The sequence below is a fragment of the Acipenser ruthenus genome, chromosome 21 (genome assembly GCF_902713425.1).
Source record: "Acipenser ruthenus chromosome 21, fAciRut3.2 maternal haplotype, whole genome shotgun sequence".
NCBI classification, from domain to species: Eukaryota; Metazoa; Chordata; class Actinopteri; order Acipenseriformes; family Acipenseridae; genus Acipenser; species Acipenser ruthenus.
Window position 1 is genome coordinate 31,489,243 of NC_081209.1, and position 20,757 is coordinate 31,509,999.

Consider the following 20,757-nt stretch of genomic DNA (forward strand, 5'->3'; position numbering starts at 1 on the left):
TCACAATACATGCACCGCAGCAAAAACATAACGGTAGAAAGGGGTTTTAAGTTGTTATTCTTTACTTTAAACCTGGAGAGCAACTTTAATGTAAAGGGTACCATTACATTTTGCCCCAGGAGTTTCCATGACATACAAAATATGAAGTCAGCATCTTAAATGGTTTATAAGGCATTGGCAGCGGAGGCTGCACTACTATGATGAAGCAGCGCCTTCAATACCGGTAGATCCCATTCTGAAAGGATAAATGACAATGGTGTGAGATTATCTATTCAAGTTTAAACTCCTAATGAAGAGAACAGGAAGCCCCTTTATTGAGGTTATTGAAGCATATTATTTGAGCTTTTGTGTGGAGGAGGAAATGAGGAGGTGCAAGAGGACACCAAGAGAAGCAACTATTGAAATGATCTTCACTTATTTTTATTTAGATCACATTATGAATATGTTGCAGTGTTGGGTCATCCTCAGCTATTGGCAACATTCCAATGAGTTTACCGACAACAGAGTGGCAATTCATCTATTACTTTCTAAACACTAAAACCCAAACTATAAGGTTAAAGTTATAGTACACAGCCCTTTCAGCTAGTGCCTTCATCAGCGTGCTGATTGAAAGCGTGAGTCGATACATTTGTCTGCTTGAGTTTGTAAGTTCTACCTTACAATAGAGCAGACTGCCCCCGGCCCCTCACCTCTGACTCTCGTTGCGCATCAGCCCAGAGGGACACTCCTGCACGCACTCCCCGTTGTGGATGACGAACTTCTCGAATTCGCTGGGGTCGGCGCCGGGCACCTTGGCGCAGAAGTCCTTGCTGACGCAACGCCAGCCCTCGAACTTGTACGTGTCGGGCGGGCAGTTGGGCACGCAGCGGCCCTCATGGTAGTAGTGGAGGCAGGCCATGCATGCCGTGTCGTTGCTGGGCACCGTGCAGCTCCCCAGGCACTCCGGGTGACAGCACTTGGAGTCCATGCACGCCCGCTTCTCACACTCCTCCGGGCAAACTGCGAAGAGAGGAGAGAACTGGGTTGAGAACCTCACACGTCTCCTTGCTACACCAGAAAAAAGGAAAACTTGCAACACAATAACATACTACGGAAGTTACTCAATGTTGCCAAGATCTGCAGTCAAAATCATTACAAAACAATGATTGTATTCAGGTCTTTGGTGGCTCAATAATGTAGTTGTCTGGTTCGGTGCCACATGACACAGTAGCAGTGGACTGACCGAATGTTTTAAAAGCCAAATATACTGCACACAAATACACCGGCGGCCAGCAAACAGCACAGCTTCACTTGGGGTTAATACTTTTACACATTTAATTGATTTGAGCCAATGCAATGCATATATATTTATTTGTACCACAGCCATTTCAGACCAGCTCTGCATCCTTCACCAGTGTAAGAAAAACACCAGTAAAATACACATGTGCAGGGAAAAGTACTTATGAAGCTGTCAGCAAAGCACACTGTAAAGCCTACTGCTAATCTACAGGACTCACTGTCCTCAGGCATGGCAGGGCTGGAGAAGGGTGCTGGGTTTGTTCTCTGGGGCTGGGAGTCTGTGGGGAGCGTGGAATGAGTTCCATGCTGTGGTGTGCTGTAAGGTCCCAGCTCAGCATCCTCAGGTCAGTACTTAAGTTAGTAAAGCACTGTGATGCAGCTGGCATAACTCATTTAATCAACATCATGTTCTTGGTTTAAATCTCGTTCAGCACTATAGCTTCCTATAGCGATACAACATGTTTAACACTCAGTGGCTCCCTATACAGATAAATGACTGCGGTCTGGGTTTTTTGCCTAACATTTCTTCCATATTAGGTATACAATCTAGTGTTACATTACAGCGTCCATGGGAGCACGTTGCTGTGTTGTCAGCAAGCTCACATGCTGCTTGGCTGTGACCTCCAAGTGACTCGGATCGCTTTTCACTGGCCCTGACATCGCTATCTGCAGAATTCTTGAAGATTAAAGTATTACCTTTCTAACATCTTTTCTATTATCGTTTGAGAAGATCAGGCTGAAATATCACTCCATTAAATAAACAAACGGACTGCGTTGCAAAGTGCAGGATTTCAAAAGGGAACCTGAAGGAGGAGGGGGGCTGTCACCTGCATCAACGAAGACAGAATAACAAACAAACAAACAAACACACACACAATCTCCCAGCAACTGAACCCGCCCTGTCAAGCTCACCCACTGTGCTGCTTGTATAACGTTGTGAAATTTCAGTCTCCACTGGCGTTTCCCAACACCACCCACATCCTGCTGTCCTGCAATAGCAGCATGTTGGAATGCCAGGACATTATATCATTGTAACATCCAGAACTATTAAACACTCAATAAATCTAAAGACAGACGTTTCTCAATGTCTAAAATGTGTATCAGGACAGCGAGGAAATAATAATAACAATAATAATACTGGTGTGGCCACTCTGTCTCAGCCCTGTGTATGTCCTCATCTGAACTGCTTGGAAGCACATTCTCAGTGAGCGTACTGAGCGAGCGCACTGCACCGCTGCATCCAAGGCCTCGTTCCAAGCTCCAGCCTCTCTGGCCAGTGCTGGCAGCCCAGCTCCGTGGAGAGAAGCCGCTGCGGAGTATCTAAGGGGTGAAGGTTATTGAGCTGCTGCACAATGCCAGTCCGAAACCCTGCGATCCGGGGAACCGACAGGCCTTCCAAACTCACGGAACTCTCTGTCTCCTAGCAACCAAGCCCTGGCACTATGCCCAGCACGCTCCGGGCAAGCCAAAGGCTGTCGGAATGACGAGGAAGATTTTTTCGTTGGAAGAAATAATAATAAATTAAAACACTATTTTAGGGGGGGGGAAAGAAAAAATTCTCGGTCAGACTTTTATTGTAAAATGATACTCTGATGTATCTTCTGGATCTTGCCGGGCTGGTGTTTTTATTTGCACTCTGCCAAGCTCTTACTGCACCTGCAGTCCTGCACCAGCGAGGGGTGGGTGGGTGGAATGATGGTTTTGGGATGGAAGCTCTTACTGCACCTGCAGTCCTGCACCAGCGAGGGGTGGGTGGGTAGAATGATGGTTTTGGGATGGAAGCGGCTCAGTGGATGATAGTGGGGTTCAAGTCCTTATCCCCATATTGCATAAAGCCATCACAGTCACTCCCAATACACAACACAGCTGTGGAAAAGACAAGCAAACTGATTGATTGATTTGAACAAATGCTAATCTATCTATCAATTAATCAAAGGTGTCTTTGCCCCTGTAAAGATATCTTTGAGTTGAGGTTTAAAACTTTTCTGTAACTTTGTGGATCTGTTTACTTGATCTGAATCTGTATATCTTATTTTTTTTTTTTTTTTTCCCTGATTTGTTTGTTCCGAAGTCGTGTACAGTATTTCCTAGTAGCGTCCCAGACTCCGTGTCTCAGTGTTTGAGAAGCACCGTGAACTGTGAATCTCCTTCTGCTAAACGTGTAAGGTCTGGGTGGGTGGGACACAAACAGTTGGTTTAAAATTCAAAATCAACATGTTGTTTCTTCAACACAAACAGTCTCTGTCTCTCTCTGGGCTGAGCCACTGACCATGGAGGGCTGTTTACAAAACAGGAATTCTGCTGCACAATGCCAATTCAAGTTCATTTTAGGCCACAGACGAGGACTATTAAAAAGTGTTTAAACATCTTAGTGAACACATAGTGAACCCTTCACTGCCAGGTAACAAGTCGATTTAAACCTGTTTGTTTTTCACCCCCAATGTAGCTGCTGTGTGTTGAATTCCTGCCTAGAAAGCATCAGAACGGGTTATTCTGCGCTCGCATGCATAAAATGTTATACTGCGCTCACACGAAATGAGCCAGACAAGCATGGCGGGGAAGCTGTGTCTGAACCATAACCCAGATGCCAGCCAGTAGGCAGGCAGGCAGGCAGGGGCTGTGTGCTGTTTGTGATGCTGTATTATTGGAATCACGTGACAGCTGCCCTCCCGTCCCCTCCCCTCCCCTCTTTGTCACAAACAGCTCTGACCTAATATGGAGACACTGAAATCTTAGAGCCTGCGTTTGACTGTTCTAAATCACACAGCAAGTCTTAAAGGAAAAGCCTGACTGGGCTGCAGGTGCTTCCCCACCCCACTGTACACCTGACAAGCACAGAGACACAAGCAATTTACTCAGGACTTTGTGTGATTTGTTTTGTTAAAATGACTACAATAGCAGAGGCAGGAAAAAACACAAATGAAAAGCAGCCCATTCTGTATGGAGCTCTGCCCTGCTGTACCAGTTTTTCCACGCCCGCGGGACGGCAATCTTTGTTTTGTCGCTTTCTCAAGGACCCTACATTCTTCACACGCCACGCATCTTCCAGATCACAGAAAAAAACACCCGGCGTGCCAACGAGACAGCGCCGGTATCTGTGATCCCGACTGCTTTGATTCTTCCAAACTTAACACGTCCTTCCTCCTAACGAGACTGCAAGAACAACCCTTTGAAACTGTAACGAGACCAACTGGCAAACCGTTCCCTTAGCAAAGAAAGAACAAAGCCAGGACAAGTCTTTACAAATACATCTTGAAAACTGAAACCGAGAGACTGAGTCATTATTACTCAGGAGTTTTTGTGACTTAACCAGCATTTTATTTAAGAGATAAGTGTGGGGTGCAGAAAGCACACAAGGAAATTGCATTGTTCCAGGGGGTAGAATCTGAGACTGAGTCGACAATCTTTACCAGCAGGAGAGAATGTCGCCTCCAACTACAATAGTTTGGATATTTAGTCTTTCCGGGATGCATTCCAGAAATGATCTAAAGTATTTCCTTCGGAAACAATTGCTATCCTGTGCGATTTTTTTTTTTTTTGTTTTAATATTTATTCGGGGGGGGGGGGGGGGGGAGGGTATATTTTTGTTGCTGTATTGTTTTTGTTGAATTAAAGTAAACTAGCATGTGTCAAACATGAAAATGAACTGCAGGTGAGCAGACAGCCCCCCACAGTGTCAAGCGTGCACACTGGGGCGGTTATGGGTTGAACTACCGTGTGTTACAAAGAGGCAACTGAATTACTAACACCTTTTAAAAAAGGGGATCCAAAGCAGAAATATATTTTCCTTTTCAGATAATAATCTGATGAACTGACTTTCAACACTGAAGGAGAGACTGCTCACAGGTCGACACTCCTGTGTGTTGGCAAACTGTTTCCAGAAGAAGCTGCAACTTGAACCAGCCTACGAAGAGGAAGGTAATGGTAGCAACGTGACAGATCTGGCTGTGTCACGATTCAGTGACAAGAGAAAAATAAAACAGTCATTTAAACCACATACTGTACAGACAAAATACTACCCACAGAATACAGCCTACTGAATCATTTCACTTCAAAATAGAGAGTTAGTTAAAGACCTTCTTACGTTTACTGTAAACACCAGTTCAAGGAGTTTAAAAAAAACAAAAAAAAAACATTGCATACTGAAAACAAACAAAAAAAACCCATCAGCTTTTTACACAGGCAATTAAGTACAAGCTTAAACATGCTGCATGCATTATACTTGTTTGTGTTTTTGGAAAAGGGTGCTCGTCTCAGATTCGATGACCTTAAACGTACGTTTGCGTCGTCAGACGACTGCATAGCAGCAGTATGAATGTTGTTTTACATATCTATATATAAAAAGATTTGCTGCATTTCCGATCCAGTCCGACTGCAAGGTATTCCGCTCCGTGGATTGGAGATTGCCCCATAACGGGCCTCTGCTATCATTCCAAATAAGAACAGCGCATTGTAATGCGAAGGGGAAATGATTCAGGTCATACAGCAGAACCAGGTCCAGGGCTGGAGGAAAGCAATACGCGCCTAGTTTTACCATCACAAGCTTGCTTCACAGTCTAGATTATTACAAATGATTTCGCCTTGGATAGACCCGAGACAAAATGTAACCCATGTTGTCCACACTGGTGTCTGTTTCGCATACCATTAAAGATGAATATTAACACACAGTATATAAATCACGCAGATTCACTGCGTTTTCACAATGTCCGGAACTGTCGACGGGTACATTTTAAAACAATTCCAAGTGTACTGATACAGTTCTTAAATTGGTGACGAATAAAAAAAATAACTTTTTATTTCTCCTTATTTCACAATCAAACAAGAACCCTTTAGACTGCATGAGTGTCCGAATCCCCATAGTCGTGAGGTAAGCAGACGGGGGCAGTCGGATTTGCGGAATGCAGGTGTGTGTGTGTGTGTGTGCATCTGTGTGATTTAATTGTATGGATGCCGAGATCCAGATAAACGAAGACGGGGAGGTGGTGATACAGGACACTGTGGTGATTGAAGTTATGCGCTGGTCAATCGAAATAAATAGGAAAAAAAAACAAAAACATGCACGACAAAAATAGCCAAACCGCCAAAGCTAATATTTATCCGCTAGATGCTTTTAAAATAAGTTAGATTTGGCTGGAAAACCGCCAATCTGGAGGCGCTGTCACTCAACCATCTGCGGAAAAAGGGATTTTGAAAAAGAGCAGGGAGGAAATTAAACCGACCAATGGCAGACAGGGGGCGGGGGATCCGTGGTGATTGACATGTTATTGAGTCTCAGAGTAGAATGTGGTAAACAAGTCCCGTAGACTGAAGAAAGCGGGGGCCCGGGCTGGAGGGGAGCAGTAACCATGGCAACGGAGAACCCCCCTCCTTCTGAAACCACTGCAGCGGAGTCACACGGTACCAACATCGTATGAACCCAATAACAACACACACATCTCAAATCAGTCCAAACAAACAACTGCAGCGACGCCGCCTAACGATAAAACCTGTCGTAGACGCCTTTACTACGACTGTACTGTACTAAATCAATCCTGACCTCTACTTCTAGTGCAGGCAGCGATGAATCCAGGGTCCTGTTGACATACTGGTCTAAGCAGATACTAGCGGGTTTCAATTCGTATGCATTTCTGCATATGATTCCATGTAGTAGTATTCATTTATTTCTGATTGTTTCCAGTTTTTCTATTTTAGAAATCAGCGCATGACCTGAAATGATGAGCGCCCTGGATTACCTGTCTGCCGACGCTCTGTGCGCGGCTGCAGGGAAATTAAAGTCAACGAGCGGAGAGTAGAGACAGTGTACCGGTGATGTTATGATTAGATCCCCACTCAATTTTAGCAGCATGGTCGTTTTTAAACAGTGGTGCAGCACGAAATACCTTTCATACTCAATAAGCACAAAAAGCCACAGCGTCTGTGTTCGGTATAGTAGGGATTTCAATCTATCTTTATTGAAGAAAAAAAAATACCTATGGCCAAATACCACTATTATTAAAACCGTTGCCGTTTTATTTAAATCACACCTACATTTTATAACAGCTGAAATGTACAACAAATAAACCAGTTCTAAGAATGATGCTCTAAGTGTCCGTCTTGTAATCAATGAGGTTTAAGTAAACGCTACAAAACAATGTCAATCATATTCAAAGACAACATGAGAAGGTTAATAATACTCAATTCAGCTTTTTCATACATGGTCGGTAAACAAAACATAAATGAACAGCCTTTATTGTGAGCTTTGGAGAAGCCACAGACAGCAGTGCTAACCTTGGACAAGCTCACCCTAAGATTACCAGGTTCAGGTTCATGCTAACGGGGGTCTGGGAGACAGGGCTTCAATGCCTCATACCTCCCACACACTAGCTGGTACAGCGCTAGCATGCCTTTGCTGGTACTTTCCTAATTCGTCTTTGTATCTAAATCACTTTTGACAGCACAGGAACCAGCTCACTCTTTAATCTTTATCTCTAGTGGTTTGATCCCATTGACCTTTATACTCCTGCCAAGACCCATCAAGATTTTGTTTTTGTTGTTTTGTCTTTGTTGGGAACGTTCACTGTGCATCCAGGGGCTTGTGAGCTGCTTCAGCACAGTGATCCGTACTGATGTTACAGGCAGTCCAGCCAAGCCGTGTTGCAGCAGCCAAGGTTAAGTAGTAGGTACTAAAGCAGGATTTTTATATTGTATTACTTTTACAGCCGTGGATTGTCAAGGAAGAGCAGTTTACAAACACCAGGCACAGCTCCTAAAGATGGTAATAATCCTTGCTGAGAAATGTAGCATTTGGTACAAAGTAATCAAGAACGTTAACAGCACCAAGCCACAGGCCTGTGAGGAGAGGCGGGCCTGTTATCCACAGTTGCAACATGGGAATCAAATGATTTATTGCAACATGCAATAGAAAACTGCAGTGACTTCACTGTGTTTCCTGCAGACCACGTCACAGTAATGGAGTTCCTAAGAAATGACTCTTCATTAGCACACAACTATGCAAACAGACTTGTGAATATACCACACACTCCTCATTAGTACACAACTATGCAAAGAGACTTGTGAATATACCACACACTCTTCATTAGTACACAACTATGCAAAGAGACTTGTGAATATACCACACACTCTTCATTAGCACACAACTATGCAAAGAGACTTGTGAATATACCACACACTCCTCATTAGTACACAACTATGCAAAGAGACTTGTGAATATACCACACACTCTTCATTAGTACACAACTATGCAAACAGACTTGTGAATATACCACACACTCTTCATTAGTACACAACTATGCAACGAGACTTGTGAATATACCACACACTCCTCATTAGTACACAACTATGCAAAGAGACTTGTGAATCACTCTTCATTAGCACACAACTATGCAAACAGACTTGTGAATATACCACACACTCTTCTTGCAGCACAGTTTTAAACACAAACCTGCTAATGTTGCATATTTTAAAAGGGAAAAGTTTTGGGAAGACATTAACACATTATGCTATGGGCACTTTAGTCATTGTCATAAATACATGATCTGCCAGCAAGAGACATATTCCAGCAGCGGACTCGCAGTTCTTTTGAGTTTGTTTCACCCTCTCCCCTCCCCACCTCCCCTCCCCTCCCCACCTCACATGACTATCATTTTAAAAATCACTGACATGTCAAAAAGGATAAAGAAAAACAAAAACTAAAACATGAGTGCCGGGTGATATCATCCCGCCACGGGCACTTGGAAACTGTTTCCCTCGGTGTGGCTCAGACTGCAGGAGCCAACTGTCAGTTGGAGTGCCAGCGCAGCGGGTATCAAAAACAACAGGGAATTAGCACAACTAGACTCCCATTGCAGAGCAGTGCGATCCGCTCCAGTCTGAACAACCACTAATGAGCCACAGCTCACAGATCACAAGCAAGTTCAACAAGGTCTCTTAGTAAAACTTGGAATGGCTCAAACCTGTCTGCTAACCCTATTCAAATAAAGGTCTCTTTGTATTAGTGCTACACTATTGTGATGTACCTGTGCTGGCCCTGTGGGCACAAAGTGAATAAACTAAACTGAAGTGCAGTAATAAAACCTGTGCCAGTACAGTCTCTGCTGACATCAAGAGTGCTGTGCTCCGTGTCTGTAGTTTGGGGCTGGGGTCTCTCTCCTGTGTTCTAACATGTTTCTGCAGAGTTTAGAAGTGGGAGGTGAGGAATGTGGAGAACGCAGACACAGAGTCAATGGTCATTCATGTGTCCAACACCTGGAACAGCAGCACACGTTAATTAGAGTGGGAAACAAAAAAACAACTTCCCCTCTGAAACGCCCAAACATCCTAAACAAAAGAGAAACGAAATCCTGAAAGTGCTGGTATGCAGCTGCCGTTACTGAAGCCTTTTGCATTCACAGTAAATTAGAACCAGCTTTCCTTCTTTCTTTTTTACTGAAAGGGCAACAGAGTACCTAGAGCTGCCGACCAAACTCAAAAGTATTTTCATAAAGTGCGGCAGGCCCCGTCCCTCGGCCGTGTCAGTCAGGAGGCCTAGGGAACCAGTTGGCTCCAGCGTGGAATGCATGTTTACCTTTCTTGTTTGTGAAGCGATTAGAATTAAGGATGGTCTGTGCAGCTTCGAACAGCACCTGCGATGACTCACGCATTGAGATCTGATTCATATTTAAAGCAAAGCAAACAGGCTCTTTGTACAGCGAGCAGGAAAACATTGGGAGCTGGCCACTGTGTCGCTGACACAGACCAGAGGTTAAGGCAACAATTGTGAGCAGATTGGGGCACTTCAGAAAATCGCCACACTCTGCATTGTCATCATGGGGAAAACAGCTGATAAGCAGCTGTTTGTTTTGTATGTGTATTTCTTTGTTGTACAGGGAGATTGAAACCACTTGACATGCAGCTTTTATTTGTAATCGATTCAGAAGGGCTTTTTTTTTTTGATTGCTTAGCTGCTGTAACAACACTGAACAGCACACAAATAAAGGGAGTTAATTCCCAGGACTTAACCAGTTAAAGAAAATAATAAAAGACAAAAAAATGACTGAAATAAGCAGCCAGTTTGAATAGATAACATATAAAATACACACCATAGATTCAGTCTCTTAGTCTCACATACAAACCCTCACAAATGCACAAACACCCCTGATAAATGGCAAGATCAGCTGATTTTTAGGGCACCCAATCGGAAAGAGATCAGTGGGATGCGCTCCACCTTTGGCCACTCACTTGGCGACCCCAATTACAGTCACTTCCAATGGCAGTGACCCAGTGCACCCGAAAGCTTCCCCCCCTGGGCCATCCGTCTATTGTCATCAATAGGACACTAATGACAAGCTAAAGATTTTCAATGTGTGAATTAGGAAAGGCAATTGGCAGAACCATCAACACTAAACAGCTAGGAGCTTGCCACCATTCTAGTATCGATGGGTAAAATCCTTCAATGACATTCTCCTGCATTACCTGCAAACCCCTTCAGTGGTATTTAGCAAACGGTTTTGCACTAGTTTAACTTCCTGCAGCTGTGTGACAGTGAGCAGATCACCTTGCTGGATGCAAGCTGAGTGAAGCTCTAAAGCAGGTGAGCAGAAACCCTTCCCTGGGCTCTTGCAGATTGAACCCAGTGGTTTACTCAATCAGAACTCCACATGTTCACACAATCCCCCCTTTCTCCTGTGTGCACTGCAGCCCTGGTCTCAGACACTGCCCCTCCCCAGACACGCACAGACACACGCACGCACGCACGCACAGACACACGCACACACCACATCTGTAGCGTGTAAACGACGCCTGGGTGTTTTCAGTTTTTGCCAGCCGTGTAGCCTCAGCCTTCTTCCTTATTAACTCAGGAAACTCTCCAAGTTCATCTGAGGACTTCTCATCCCTGCTGGGGTTGGCTGCTATGAAACAACATGTTTGTGAAAACAGGTTACGTTTGCTGGCACGGAATGAGTTTTTACTGCAAGATAGAAAAGGGTCACTTTTTCTTGTTGCTTGTTTAATTTGTATGTCTAAAATTGTAGGGCCAACATGACACCAGGAAGCAGTTGAATAATTGTAGCATTACTTTTAGTTTTGCATCCTTTAACCCTATATCTTCAGCTGTTACAGAAAAAGACACGGTCTAATGTCCATTGCAGTACAGTGAACCCTGTACTTTTCTGCTCAATGATCCCCACCTGTCTATTGTGTTCACTGTGACGTATCCCTCATGCGCTACTACTGTGTGTGTCCATGTTAAATTGAAGTGATACACAGTAGGACTCTCTGAATCCTGGTCCAGTTCTTTTTTAATGAGCAGGTTTTACTATATTATTAAAACACTGCTGGTTGGGGCATCTTTTTTTGGATTTAATAAAATCATTAAGAACACCACACAGGTGTTTTTTTCCCTATTCAAACTCATTTCCACCACAGTATTTGAATAAGCGCTATTAAATATTATTAGCAGATCTTGTTTTCCGCAATAATTAATGAAGTAATTGGCTTCGCAATTTGCAGCGCTGAAGGCAGGGGTAGAATTACTAACTCCCTTCAGTTTATAGAATTACTGAGAAAGTACTTTTCCAGTGAGGAATAGGTTATTTTATGACTATCTCTACCCAGTACTGTGCTATTCCAGCATGCCAGATAACTGGTGTCTCGGGGATATATCTTCCAGTCTCCAGTGACTCAATTTATACAAGAGCAAAACAAATGTGCTAATGCATCTGTAAACTGGCTACTGTTTTCATCCCTTCTGATCTTGTCAATGTAGAATTCCTGGCTTTTGCCTGATACAGTAATATAGTGCTGTATGCAACGCAATATAATGCAGCAAATTCTCGCGGGTGTAACACGTCAAATGCACACACATGGTATTCTAATGTACTGTATGAAAAATCCAACAAAAAGTGCTTCTGGTGTAGGTTATCCCCCAGCTTTGTACAGCCATGCAGAGACTGTACGCTACTGCACACAGGTTTCACTACAGACATGCAGAGACTGTACCCTACTGCACACGCATGTTTCACTACAGCCATGCAGACGCTGTACCCTACTGCACACACATGTTTCACTACAGACATGCAGACGCTGTACCCTACTGCACACGCATGTTTCACTACAGACATGCAGAGACTGTACCCTACTGCACACACATGTTTCACTACAGACATGCAGAGACTGTACCCTACTGCACACGCATGTTTCACTACAGACATGCAGAGACTGTACCCTAGTGCACACACATGTTTCACACAGCCACCCTGCCATGCTGGATGTATTTACTTGCTAGTGGGAAAGCCACACTTGTGCTGCTTCTGCCAGGAATATCAGAGACACCGGCAGCAGCACAAACCACTTGACAAGCTGGGGTGTCTTGCTAAGGGTGTCTCTCCTCCTTTGTTTTTGCTTGCTGTTTTATTTTTGGGTAGGGAGCGTGCGTCTGCCACCTCCAAAACAACATCCCATTCCTTCAAAAAATACTCGTGGCTCTCGATTTGGCAAAAGGCAAAAAAGATTTTTTTGGGAAAAAAAAAACTACACTGGGGTTGTGTGGCAGTTGGGAAACCGCAAGGGAGAGTAAAAAAAAATAAAAAAAATAAAAATAAAAAATATGTCCAACACATTCATAAAACGCATACATTCACAAGACCAAATAAGGGCTTCAGCTTCTCTACTGCCATGCATGTGGTGTAAATGGCTGCCCCCCCTAAATGGGGAGAAGCTCAGGGCTGGCCCACCCACATGCTTATAACAGACCATGATATCTATCCAAAGAATCCTGAACCAAACAACTTTAAAATAGACAGGTTTACTGCGAATGTCTCAAAACTACAGTAAGCACACACAGCCTACTGTATATGCATATTCAAAGTGCGTTCGTTTAGTTCATCCCCAATGCACCGACCCATCTTTCTGGGTCTGCTTTATCGTTTTGAAAGACAGTTACAAAAAAGAAAAAGAATGAGTGGGAGTTAAAAAAATCATATATATATATATATATATACATATACATATATACACACACACACACACACACATATCGATCTAATGTATGAAGTAATTGTCAGTGCAGCACTAAGCACTGACTTTTATGAACACACTCTTATGAAGTCCCATTGTTACTATTCTGTACTCAACAATGGAGTCAGCTGTCCTGTGAGCTGCCCTGCCCTGCCCTGCCCTGCCCTCTCCCTCCAAGCACGAGCGAGTTTCCAAGGGGGGATGAGGACCCCCCGATCAGCAGCTGAGTGGGACAGGGCAGGACAGCTGACAGGACAGGAGCTTCAAATATCCACAGCCCACATCCCTCAGTGGCTGCTGGTGACATCATTCTTGATTCAGATTATTTTTTGAGTAGTTTACGATAAGCTCTCTCCCTCTCCGATTCGTCTCCCCCACTCCTTTCAGGGACCTCCAGACCTCACATGGCCACTCCAGTGCATGAGGGAGGGAGGGAGGGAGAAAAAAAAGAGGGATTGACAGAGAAGGAAAAATTCTGCACTTGTCTTAAAACTACAAGCCGAAGTATAACCCAACTGTCTTTTAGTTATAAAGTATAGTAATGTATAGTAACTAAAGTATCGTCATCAAACTAAGCATCACATTTCACTGCAACACGTTTTTTACATTTTATTTCAAGTAAAAAGTATAGTTTTCACTATGCTTTATAATGATGAGTGTTGGAGCCCATGCACTGGATGGTGTTGGGTGCACCTCATTGGAAACATGATGGACCTGAGCTCAGGGGGGTGAGTGAGGGGGCAGCAGCACTCTGCACTGAGGCAGCACTGATGTGTTCCAGTTCAGGTGGAGGGTGCAGGGTAGGGGGGAGCGAGGGAGCTGTGGGGGAGCGATGGAGGGTAGGGGGAGTGAGCTGTGGGGGAGCGATGGAGGGTAGGGGGGAGCGAGTGAGCTGTGGGGGAGCGATGGAGGGTAGGTGGAGTGAGCTGTGGGGGAGCGATGGAGGGTAGGGGGGAGCGAGTGAGCTGTGGGGGAGCGATGGAGGGTACGGGGAGTGAGCTGTGGGGGAGCGATGGAGGGTACGGGGAGCGATGGAGGGTAGGGGGAGCGATGGAGGGTAGGGGGAGCGATGGAGGGTAGGGGGAGCGATGGAGGGTAGGGGGGGGAGCGATGGAGGGTAGGGGGGAGCGAGTGAGCTGTGGGGGAGCGATGGAGGGTACGGGGAGTGAGCTGTGGGGGAGCGATGGAGGGTACGGGGAGTGAGCTGTGGGGGAGCGATGGAGGGTAGGGGGGAGCGATGGAGGGTAGGGGGGGAGCGATGGAGGGTAGGGGGGAGGGAGTGAGCTGTGGGGGAGCGGTGGAGGGTAGGACGAGTGAGCTGTGGGGGGGGGGCGATGGAGGGTAGGGGGGGAGGGAGTGAGCTGTGGGGGAGCGATGGAGGGTAGGGGGGGAGGGAGTGAGCTGTGGGGAAGCGGTGGAGGGTAGGGGGAGTGAGCTGTGGGGAGCGATGGAGGGTAGGGGGGGAGGGAGTGAGCTGTGGGGGAGCGATGGAGGGTAGGGGGAGTGAGCTGTGGGGGAGCGGTGGCGCCGGCTCTGTGTAAGAAGAGCTCCAGGCTGCCCATGGCCCTTGTGATAGATTATCCTAAATCGGATTAAGGAGGGGTAAGGGCTCCATGTTTGTGAAGTGCAAGAAAAACTGAAGCTTAATGCTGCTGGTGAAACGGGGAGAGGAGTAGAGACAGATGGGATAGACGTCTCCTTTGCATGGCTCAAGCACCAGGGCTCTCCGTTCCCAAGCATGGCAGAGCTGAGCTGACAGCCTGCTGTCCCGTACCGCAGTCTTAATTAAAAGGGATTTTGTTTTTGTTTGTTAGTGAACACAGCGGCACATGGTTGGGAAATCCTGCTTGGATTGATTACAGTTGTGGAGCGCATGAACCCCTTTCCAGCACGACAGCGGGGAGGAAAAAAAGAAAGAAAGAACAGGTTAGAGATGGGAGAGGTTACAGCAGCTGGGAAAGAAGTTAATGAGCCAGGACAAGGAAAAGACAAGTAGAGAGAGAGAGAGAGAGAGAGAGAGAGAGAGAGAGAGAGAGAGAGAGAGAGAGAGAGAGAGAGAGAGAGAAAAAGGAAGTGCTTGGGCCCCACATCAAACATACACTTCCATAAATAATTGAAATAAAATGCCATCGCTTTCCCAAACAAACAATAGCTCCATTGTGCAATGTTTTGCCACGGACACAGCCAGGGGACAGAGCGGCTTTGAAACCTCCCCCCCTTCCCCTCTCGAAGCAGAGTGGCGGGCTGCTCCTCCCCCCACAACACCAACCAGGCAAGGCAGCGACGCAGCTCCAGAGGCCCTCCGCTCCGAAAAATATCCCCTTTGTTTCCCTGTCGCCTCAGACCCCACACACAGTCTGGAGAGGAGGAGGCACTCGCAACTACCTCCGCCGGCCAGCAGGGGGCCGCGGACTGAGAATGAGAGTCTGCTGCAGTACCCATCAGCTGCAGGACACGTAGTACAGAAAAGGGGAAATGTACAGTATTCTGTATTTGTACTAGCACAGCTACTGTAGCATTATCCAACACTGAGCTGCTTCTGCCAATTGCCTGATTGCTGATTGTCAATGCTTTGTCATCCAAGACCATGTTTTGTATGATGTTAAAGAGAAATGGGTTGTATGGTGGTACTATACAACACAGACAGATAATGTAGAATGCTACAGCAGTGAATCATGAACTAGGCTATATGAGCATACTGCAATAGAGATACAGCCGTGAATCACAAACTATCACACTGCAATAGAGAAACAGCCGTGAATCACAAACTACCACACTGCAATAGAGATACAGCCGTGAATCACAAACTACCACACTGCAATAGAGATACAGCCGTGAATCACAAACTACCACACTGCAATTGAGATACAGCCGTGAATCACAAACTACCACACTGCAATAGAGATACAGCCGTGAATCACAAACTACCACACTGCAATTGAGATACAGCCGTGAATCACAAACTACCACACTGCAATTGAGATACAGCCGTGAATCACAAACTACCACACTGCAATAGAGATACAGCCGTGAATCACAAACTACCACACTGCAATAGAGATACAGCCGTGAATCACAAACTATCACACTGCAATTGAGATACAGCCGTGAATCACAAACTGAGATACAGCCATGAATAAAAGTGTTTGAAATCAAAGAATGGAAGACAGACAAGGGATGCAACATTAAACTAGAAGAACCTTTCCATCCCTCCTGTGTTTTTGGTTGTTTCAACCTCTCTCCGAGTGCTTCCAGCCAGCCTCTGTGTTTGCAGTTTTTCTCCGAGCCCTGTCAAAGCTGTGTGTGTGCAGGCAGCCCTGCGCAGAAGTCTCACTGCTCTTTCATGTTCAAAACACCCGTGTTGACACACACCTCTGCATCACCTCGCTGCCAAGAGCCTGGAAATACACCTTTATAAACAACCAACCGAGAGGGCTTATTTTCCTAATCCTTGCTGGGTCTAAACACACACACACACACACACACACACACACACACACACACACACACACAGAGAGAGAAACATACAACACAGACAGAGAGGGACACACACATACTGTATATACATAGAGCGAGAGACACACACACACAGGCAGACAGAGACACACACAGACAGAGAGAGAGAGACGCACACACAGAGAGAGACACAGAGAGAGAGAGAGAGAGACGCACACACACACAGAGAGAGAGACACACACAGGCAGAGAGAGAGAGACACACACACAGAGAGAGAGACACACACAGGCAGAGAGATACACACACAGGCAGAGAGATACACACACAGGCAGAGAGAGACACACACAGGCAGAGAGAGAGAGACACACACACGCGCACACACACACACACACACACACACACACACACACACACAGAGAGACACACACACAAACACGCATACATAGACAGACAGAGACATTAAAAAATATATCATGTCCTGACTCTTGGGCACAACACTTTTAAGGTCAGCTGGTATGTTTTCTAAAAATAAAAGTGGCAGAAAACAAACCTAAACATTGATTTCTCTGCCACCGAGGTAGCAATGCACGGTCTGCAGTTTCACTGGTGCAAAAGCTTCAGCAGCTGGGAGTCTGCAGCTCAGGTTTGCGTACCCTGAGCACAGCAGCCCCCTCCCTCACCACACTCCACAAAAACAACATTCTTTCCAGCCCTGTGTACTTATTGTACCCCCTATCCTAGCCCCCATCTCTGATGTGAGTAATACTGTAAACACTGCAACCATTATTCAACACAGCCTTGCACACTAGCATTACACATGCTACAGCACAGTACACACACAGTGTGTGCATTCACCAGACCTGCTCTCTGTGCAGGTCTCAGACACTCCAGTGAGCTGCGATGCACTGGTCCGTCCGCACACACACCGACATGCACAGACACTGACACACACACACACACACACACACACACACACACACACACACACACACACACACACACACACACTGACACTGACACACAGAACTCCACATCAAGCAAGGCGTTTCTGACACCACTGTTCTCTTCTGTTCCCACCACGTATCTCTCTGCTTTATCAAGTTCTGGTATCATTTGTGCTCCACTGGCAGGCCGTGGGAACACTCTGGTGTCAGCAGTTCCTGGGCGGTGGGGGCGGGTATCAGATCTGAGAGCCCAGGTGGAAGCTCAGCTGATCTTTCTTGGATTAGAAGCTTTAACTCATCACTTACTCCAAAGTGCGTTTGGTTTTCCTTGTTTAAATCATGAAGCTGGTCTGAATTCCAGGTAGAGAGGATGAGAGCTCTGTGCACCGTCCTGTCCCCCTGAGACACAGAGAGAGAAAAAGAGCTCCTCTCCCCAGCGACCCGGAAACCAAACAGCAGCCGCTCCATGCAGAGCTGCAGCTGAGTCAGGAACTGCAGGGCAGGGCAGGGCAGCGGCTGAGCTTCCCCTCAGTGTGCAATATTGGGGGCGTTACTCTGAATTCATATCTTGGTTGTTGAGGTAAGGCAGACTCGCATGAAAAACATCTGTAGTTCATCTGCACTGTAACTATAGCGCCAGTCACAACAAAAACTACTGTAGCATGCAAAGTACAGGATTTGCATTTCAGTCGAATTCAAACCGGCACAGCCGACTTCACAGATGAGCTTGTTTACTCAACACAAAGTCATTCAGTCACTCAAAAAGAGAGTGTGCGATCAGAGATCATTATCCTGCAGTTGAAAAGCGCAGTCCAGCTACAATACAGGTTGCAATGGCCACACTGGAGTGGGAGAGACAGACAGACACAGTCAGGGTAGCGGAGAAGCCTGAACCCCTCAGAGCCCCCTTCCTCAGACCCTTGCTTCTGAACAGCATGCCCCAAAGGAACAAACTGACAGGAATTCTTCATTAAAAACCCTTTCCAAGGGGGGGTGGTATGACGCGACACGTTTCAGAGGACAGCGTGTGTTCGTCTTCGCTGCTCCCGAGTCAGCGTGGGGGTGGTAGCGGTGAGCTAAGCCTAAATACAATTGGATATTTCAAATTGGGAGAAAAACAGGGTAAAATCAATTGCCGACTACTCCATTTAAAAAAAAATAATAAAGTGAAAAAGCCTGAAGAATATGATACCGTCTTACTATAAATTGACCAGCATGCGAACCTTTTCTCAATAAAGGAACAGGATTTTCATCTTAAAAACATGAAAACAACCCGAGATGATGGTATTACATAAGGTATACAGGAACAGCATCACGATCTGAACCGAAAAGATCCACAGTGTCTCGGTTGTTAATTCTTATGTTAATGATCGTGTTTGATGTATGATGCATTAAATTACAAAGTGTGCCCCCGCACATCGTTCAAAGAGGAGAGGAGCCCTTCAGTAACCCTGAAGCACACAGTCTGCTCCAGAACACATTCCCCCAAAGTGGAATGAAAGGGGCTGCTGGAGGAAGGAACATTTTTCAATATTTAGTAATATAGGTTTGGGTATGAAACTGTGGCATGTGAAAGACTGCCAGCCACGTCAACGTTAACCATTCCCTGTGCTCACGCTTCGACTGCTACGTGAACTGTCCCAGGACACGGGGACGAGTGAGTGGATTCCGTTACGTGAACTGTCCCAGGACACGGGGACGGGTGAGTGAATTCCGCTACGTGAACTGTCCCAGGACACGGGGGACGGGTGAGTGAATTCCACTACGTGAACTGTCCCAGGACACGGGGACGGTGTGAGTGAATTCCACTACGTGAACTGTCCCAGGACACGGGGACGGGTGAGTGAATTCCACTACGTGAACTGTCCCAAGGCACGGGGACGGGGTGAGTGAATTCTGCTACGTGAACTGTCCCAGGACACGGGGACGGGTGAGTGAATTCCACTACGTGAACTGTCCCAGGACACGGGGACGAGTGAGTGAATTCCGCTACGTGAACTGTCCCAGGACACAGGGACGAGTGAGTGAATTCCGCTACGTGAACTGTCCCAGGACACGGGGACGGGTGAGTGAATTCCGCTACGTGAACTGTCCCAGGACACAGGGACGAGTGAGTGAATTCCGCTACGTGAACTGTCCCAGGACACAGGGACGAGTGAGTGAATTCCGCTACGTGAACTGTCGCAGGACACGGGGACGGGGTGAGTGAATTCTGCTACGTGAACTGTCCCAGGACACGGGGACGAGTGAGTGAATTCTGCTACGTGAACTGTCCCAAGGCACGGGGACGGGTGAGTGAATTCTGCTACGTGAACTGTCCCAAGGCACGGGGACGGGTGAGTGAATTCTGCTACGTGAACTGTCCCAGGGCACAGGGACGGGTGAGTGAATTCTGGAGCCCGGTAACAACACTCATCAAGCAGACAGGAGAGAGAGACGCGTTGCATTGTGTGCACCTGGCTCACAGTTATGCAAATGATAAAAAATGTAAAATAAAGTGCTTTGCTTAGATTTTCAAAAGGAACAGACACGTGAGGATGCTAATCAGCAGCCCTGTCTCGTGCTGCACCCTTACTGAGTTCACGTGCCTGATAATCTCTCAGTGTCTCAGTCTTCTCCTTTCTGTGTATTCGTCCTCATCCCCCCCCCCTCATGAGGCAGCAGGTCAAAGTGCTTCCCCATCTCAACAGGTTTTGATTCTGCCCGTCATTCTCTTCTCCTCCTGTTTCGTTCTCCCTCTCGCTTGCTCACATTTCATTTTCCTTCTTGCTCCCTTTTCATTGTTTCAGCTCCTCTCCCTCTCTCTTATCCTTCATGTTTCTAATTTGCTGTGAAGTGGCCCCTCACCCAGTGTTCTGCTTTTGTTTTCACCCCCCCCCCCCCGCCACTCTTCTGTTCCCCCCCCCCCCCTATTTTTCTTCATTCTATCCTCCTCGGTCTCTCTCGGCAGCACCCCTCCCTGCACTCTTCCATTTCTGCGTCCCTCCATCTCTCTGTCTGTAGCTTGCTGGGTTTTGTTGTGGTGTAGTGGGGGGGGGGGGGGGGGGTAGACAATGGCTTGTTTCTTCATTGCGTTCTGAATAGG

At 46.4% G+C, this 20,757-nt stretch overlaps 1 protein-coding gene across 1 annotated transcript in view; it reads right to left on the bottom strand.

Moving 5' to 3' along the window:
- Nucleotides 1-20,757, bottom strand: part of LOC117963120 (insulin-like growth factor 1 receptor) — a 75,719-nt gene that overhangs the window by 24,264 nt on the left and 30,698 nt on the right. Inside the window, exon 3 of the mRNA XM_058995577.1 lies at nucleotides 690-999. Within this exon, the coding sequence (XP_058851560.1) occupies nucleotides 690-999 (310 nt within the window). The remainder of the gene's footprint in view (nucleotides 1-689; nucleotides 1,000-20,757) is intronic.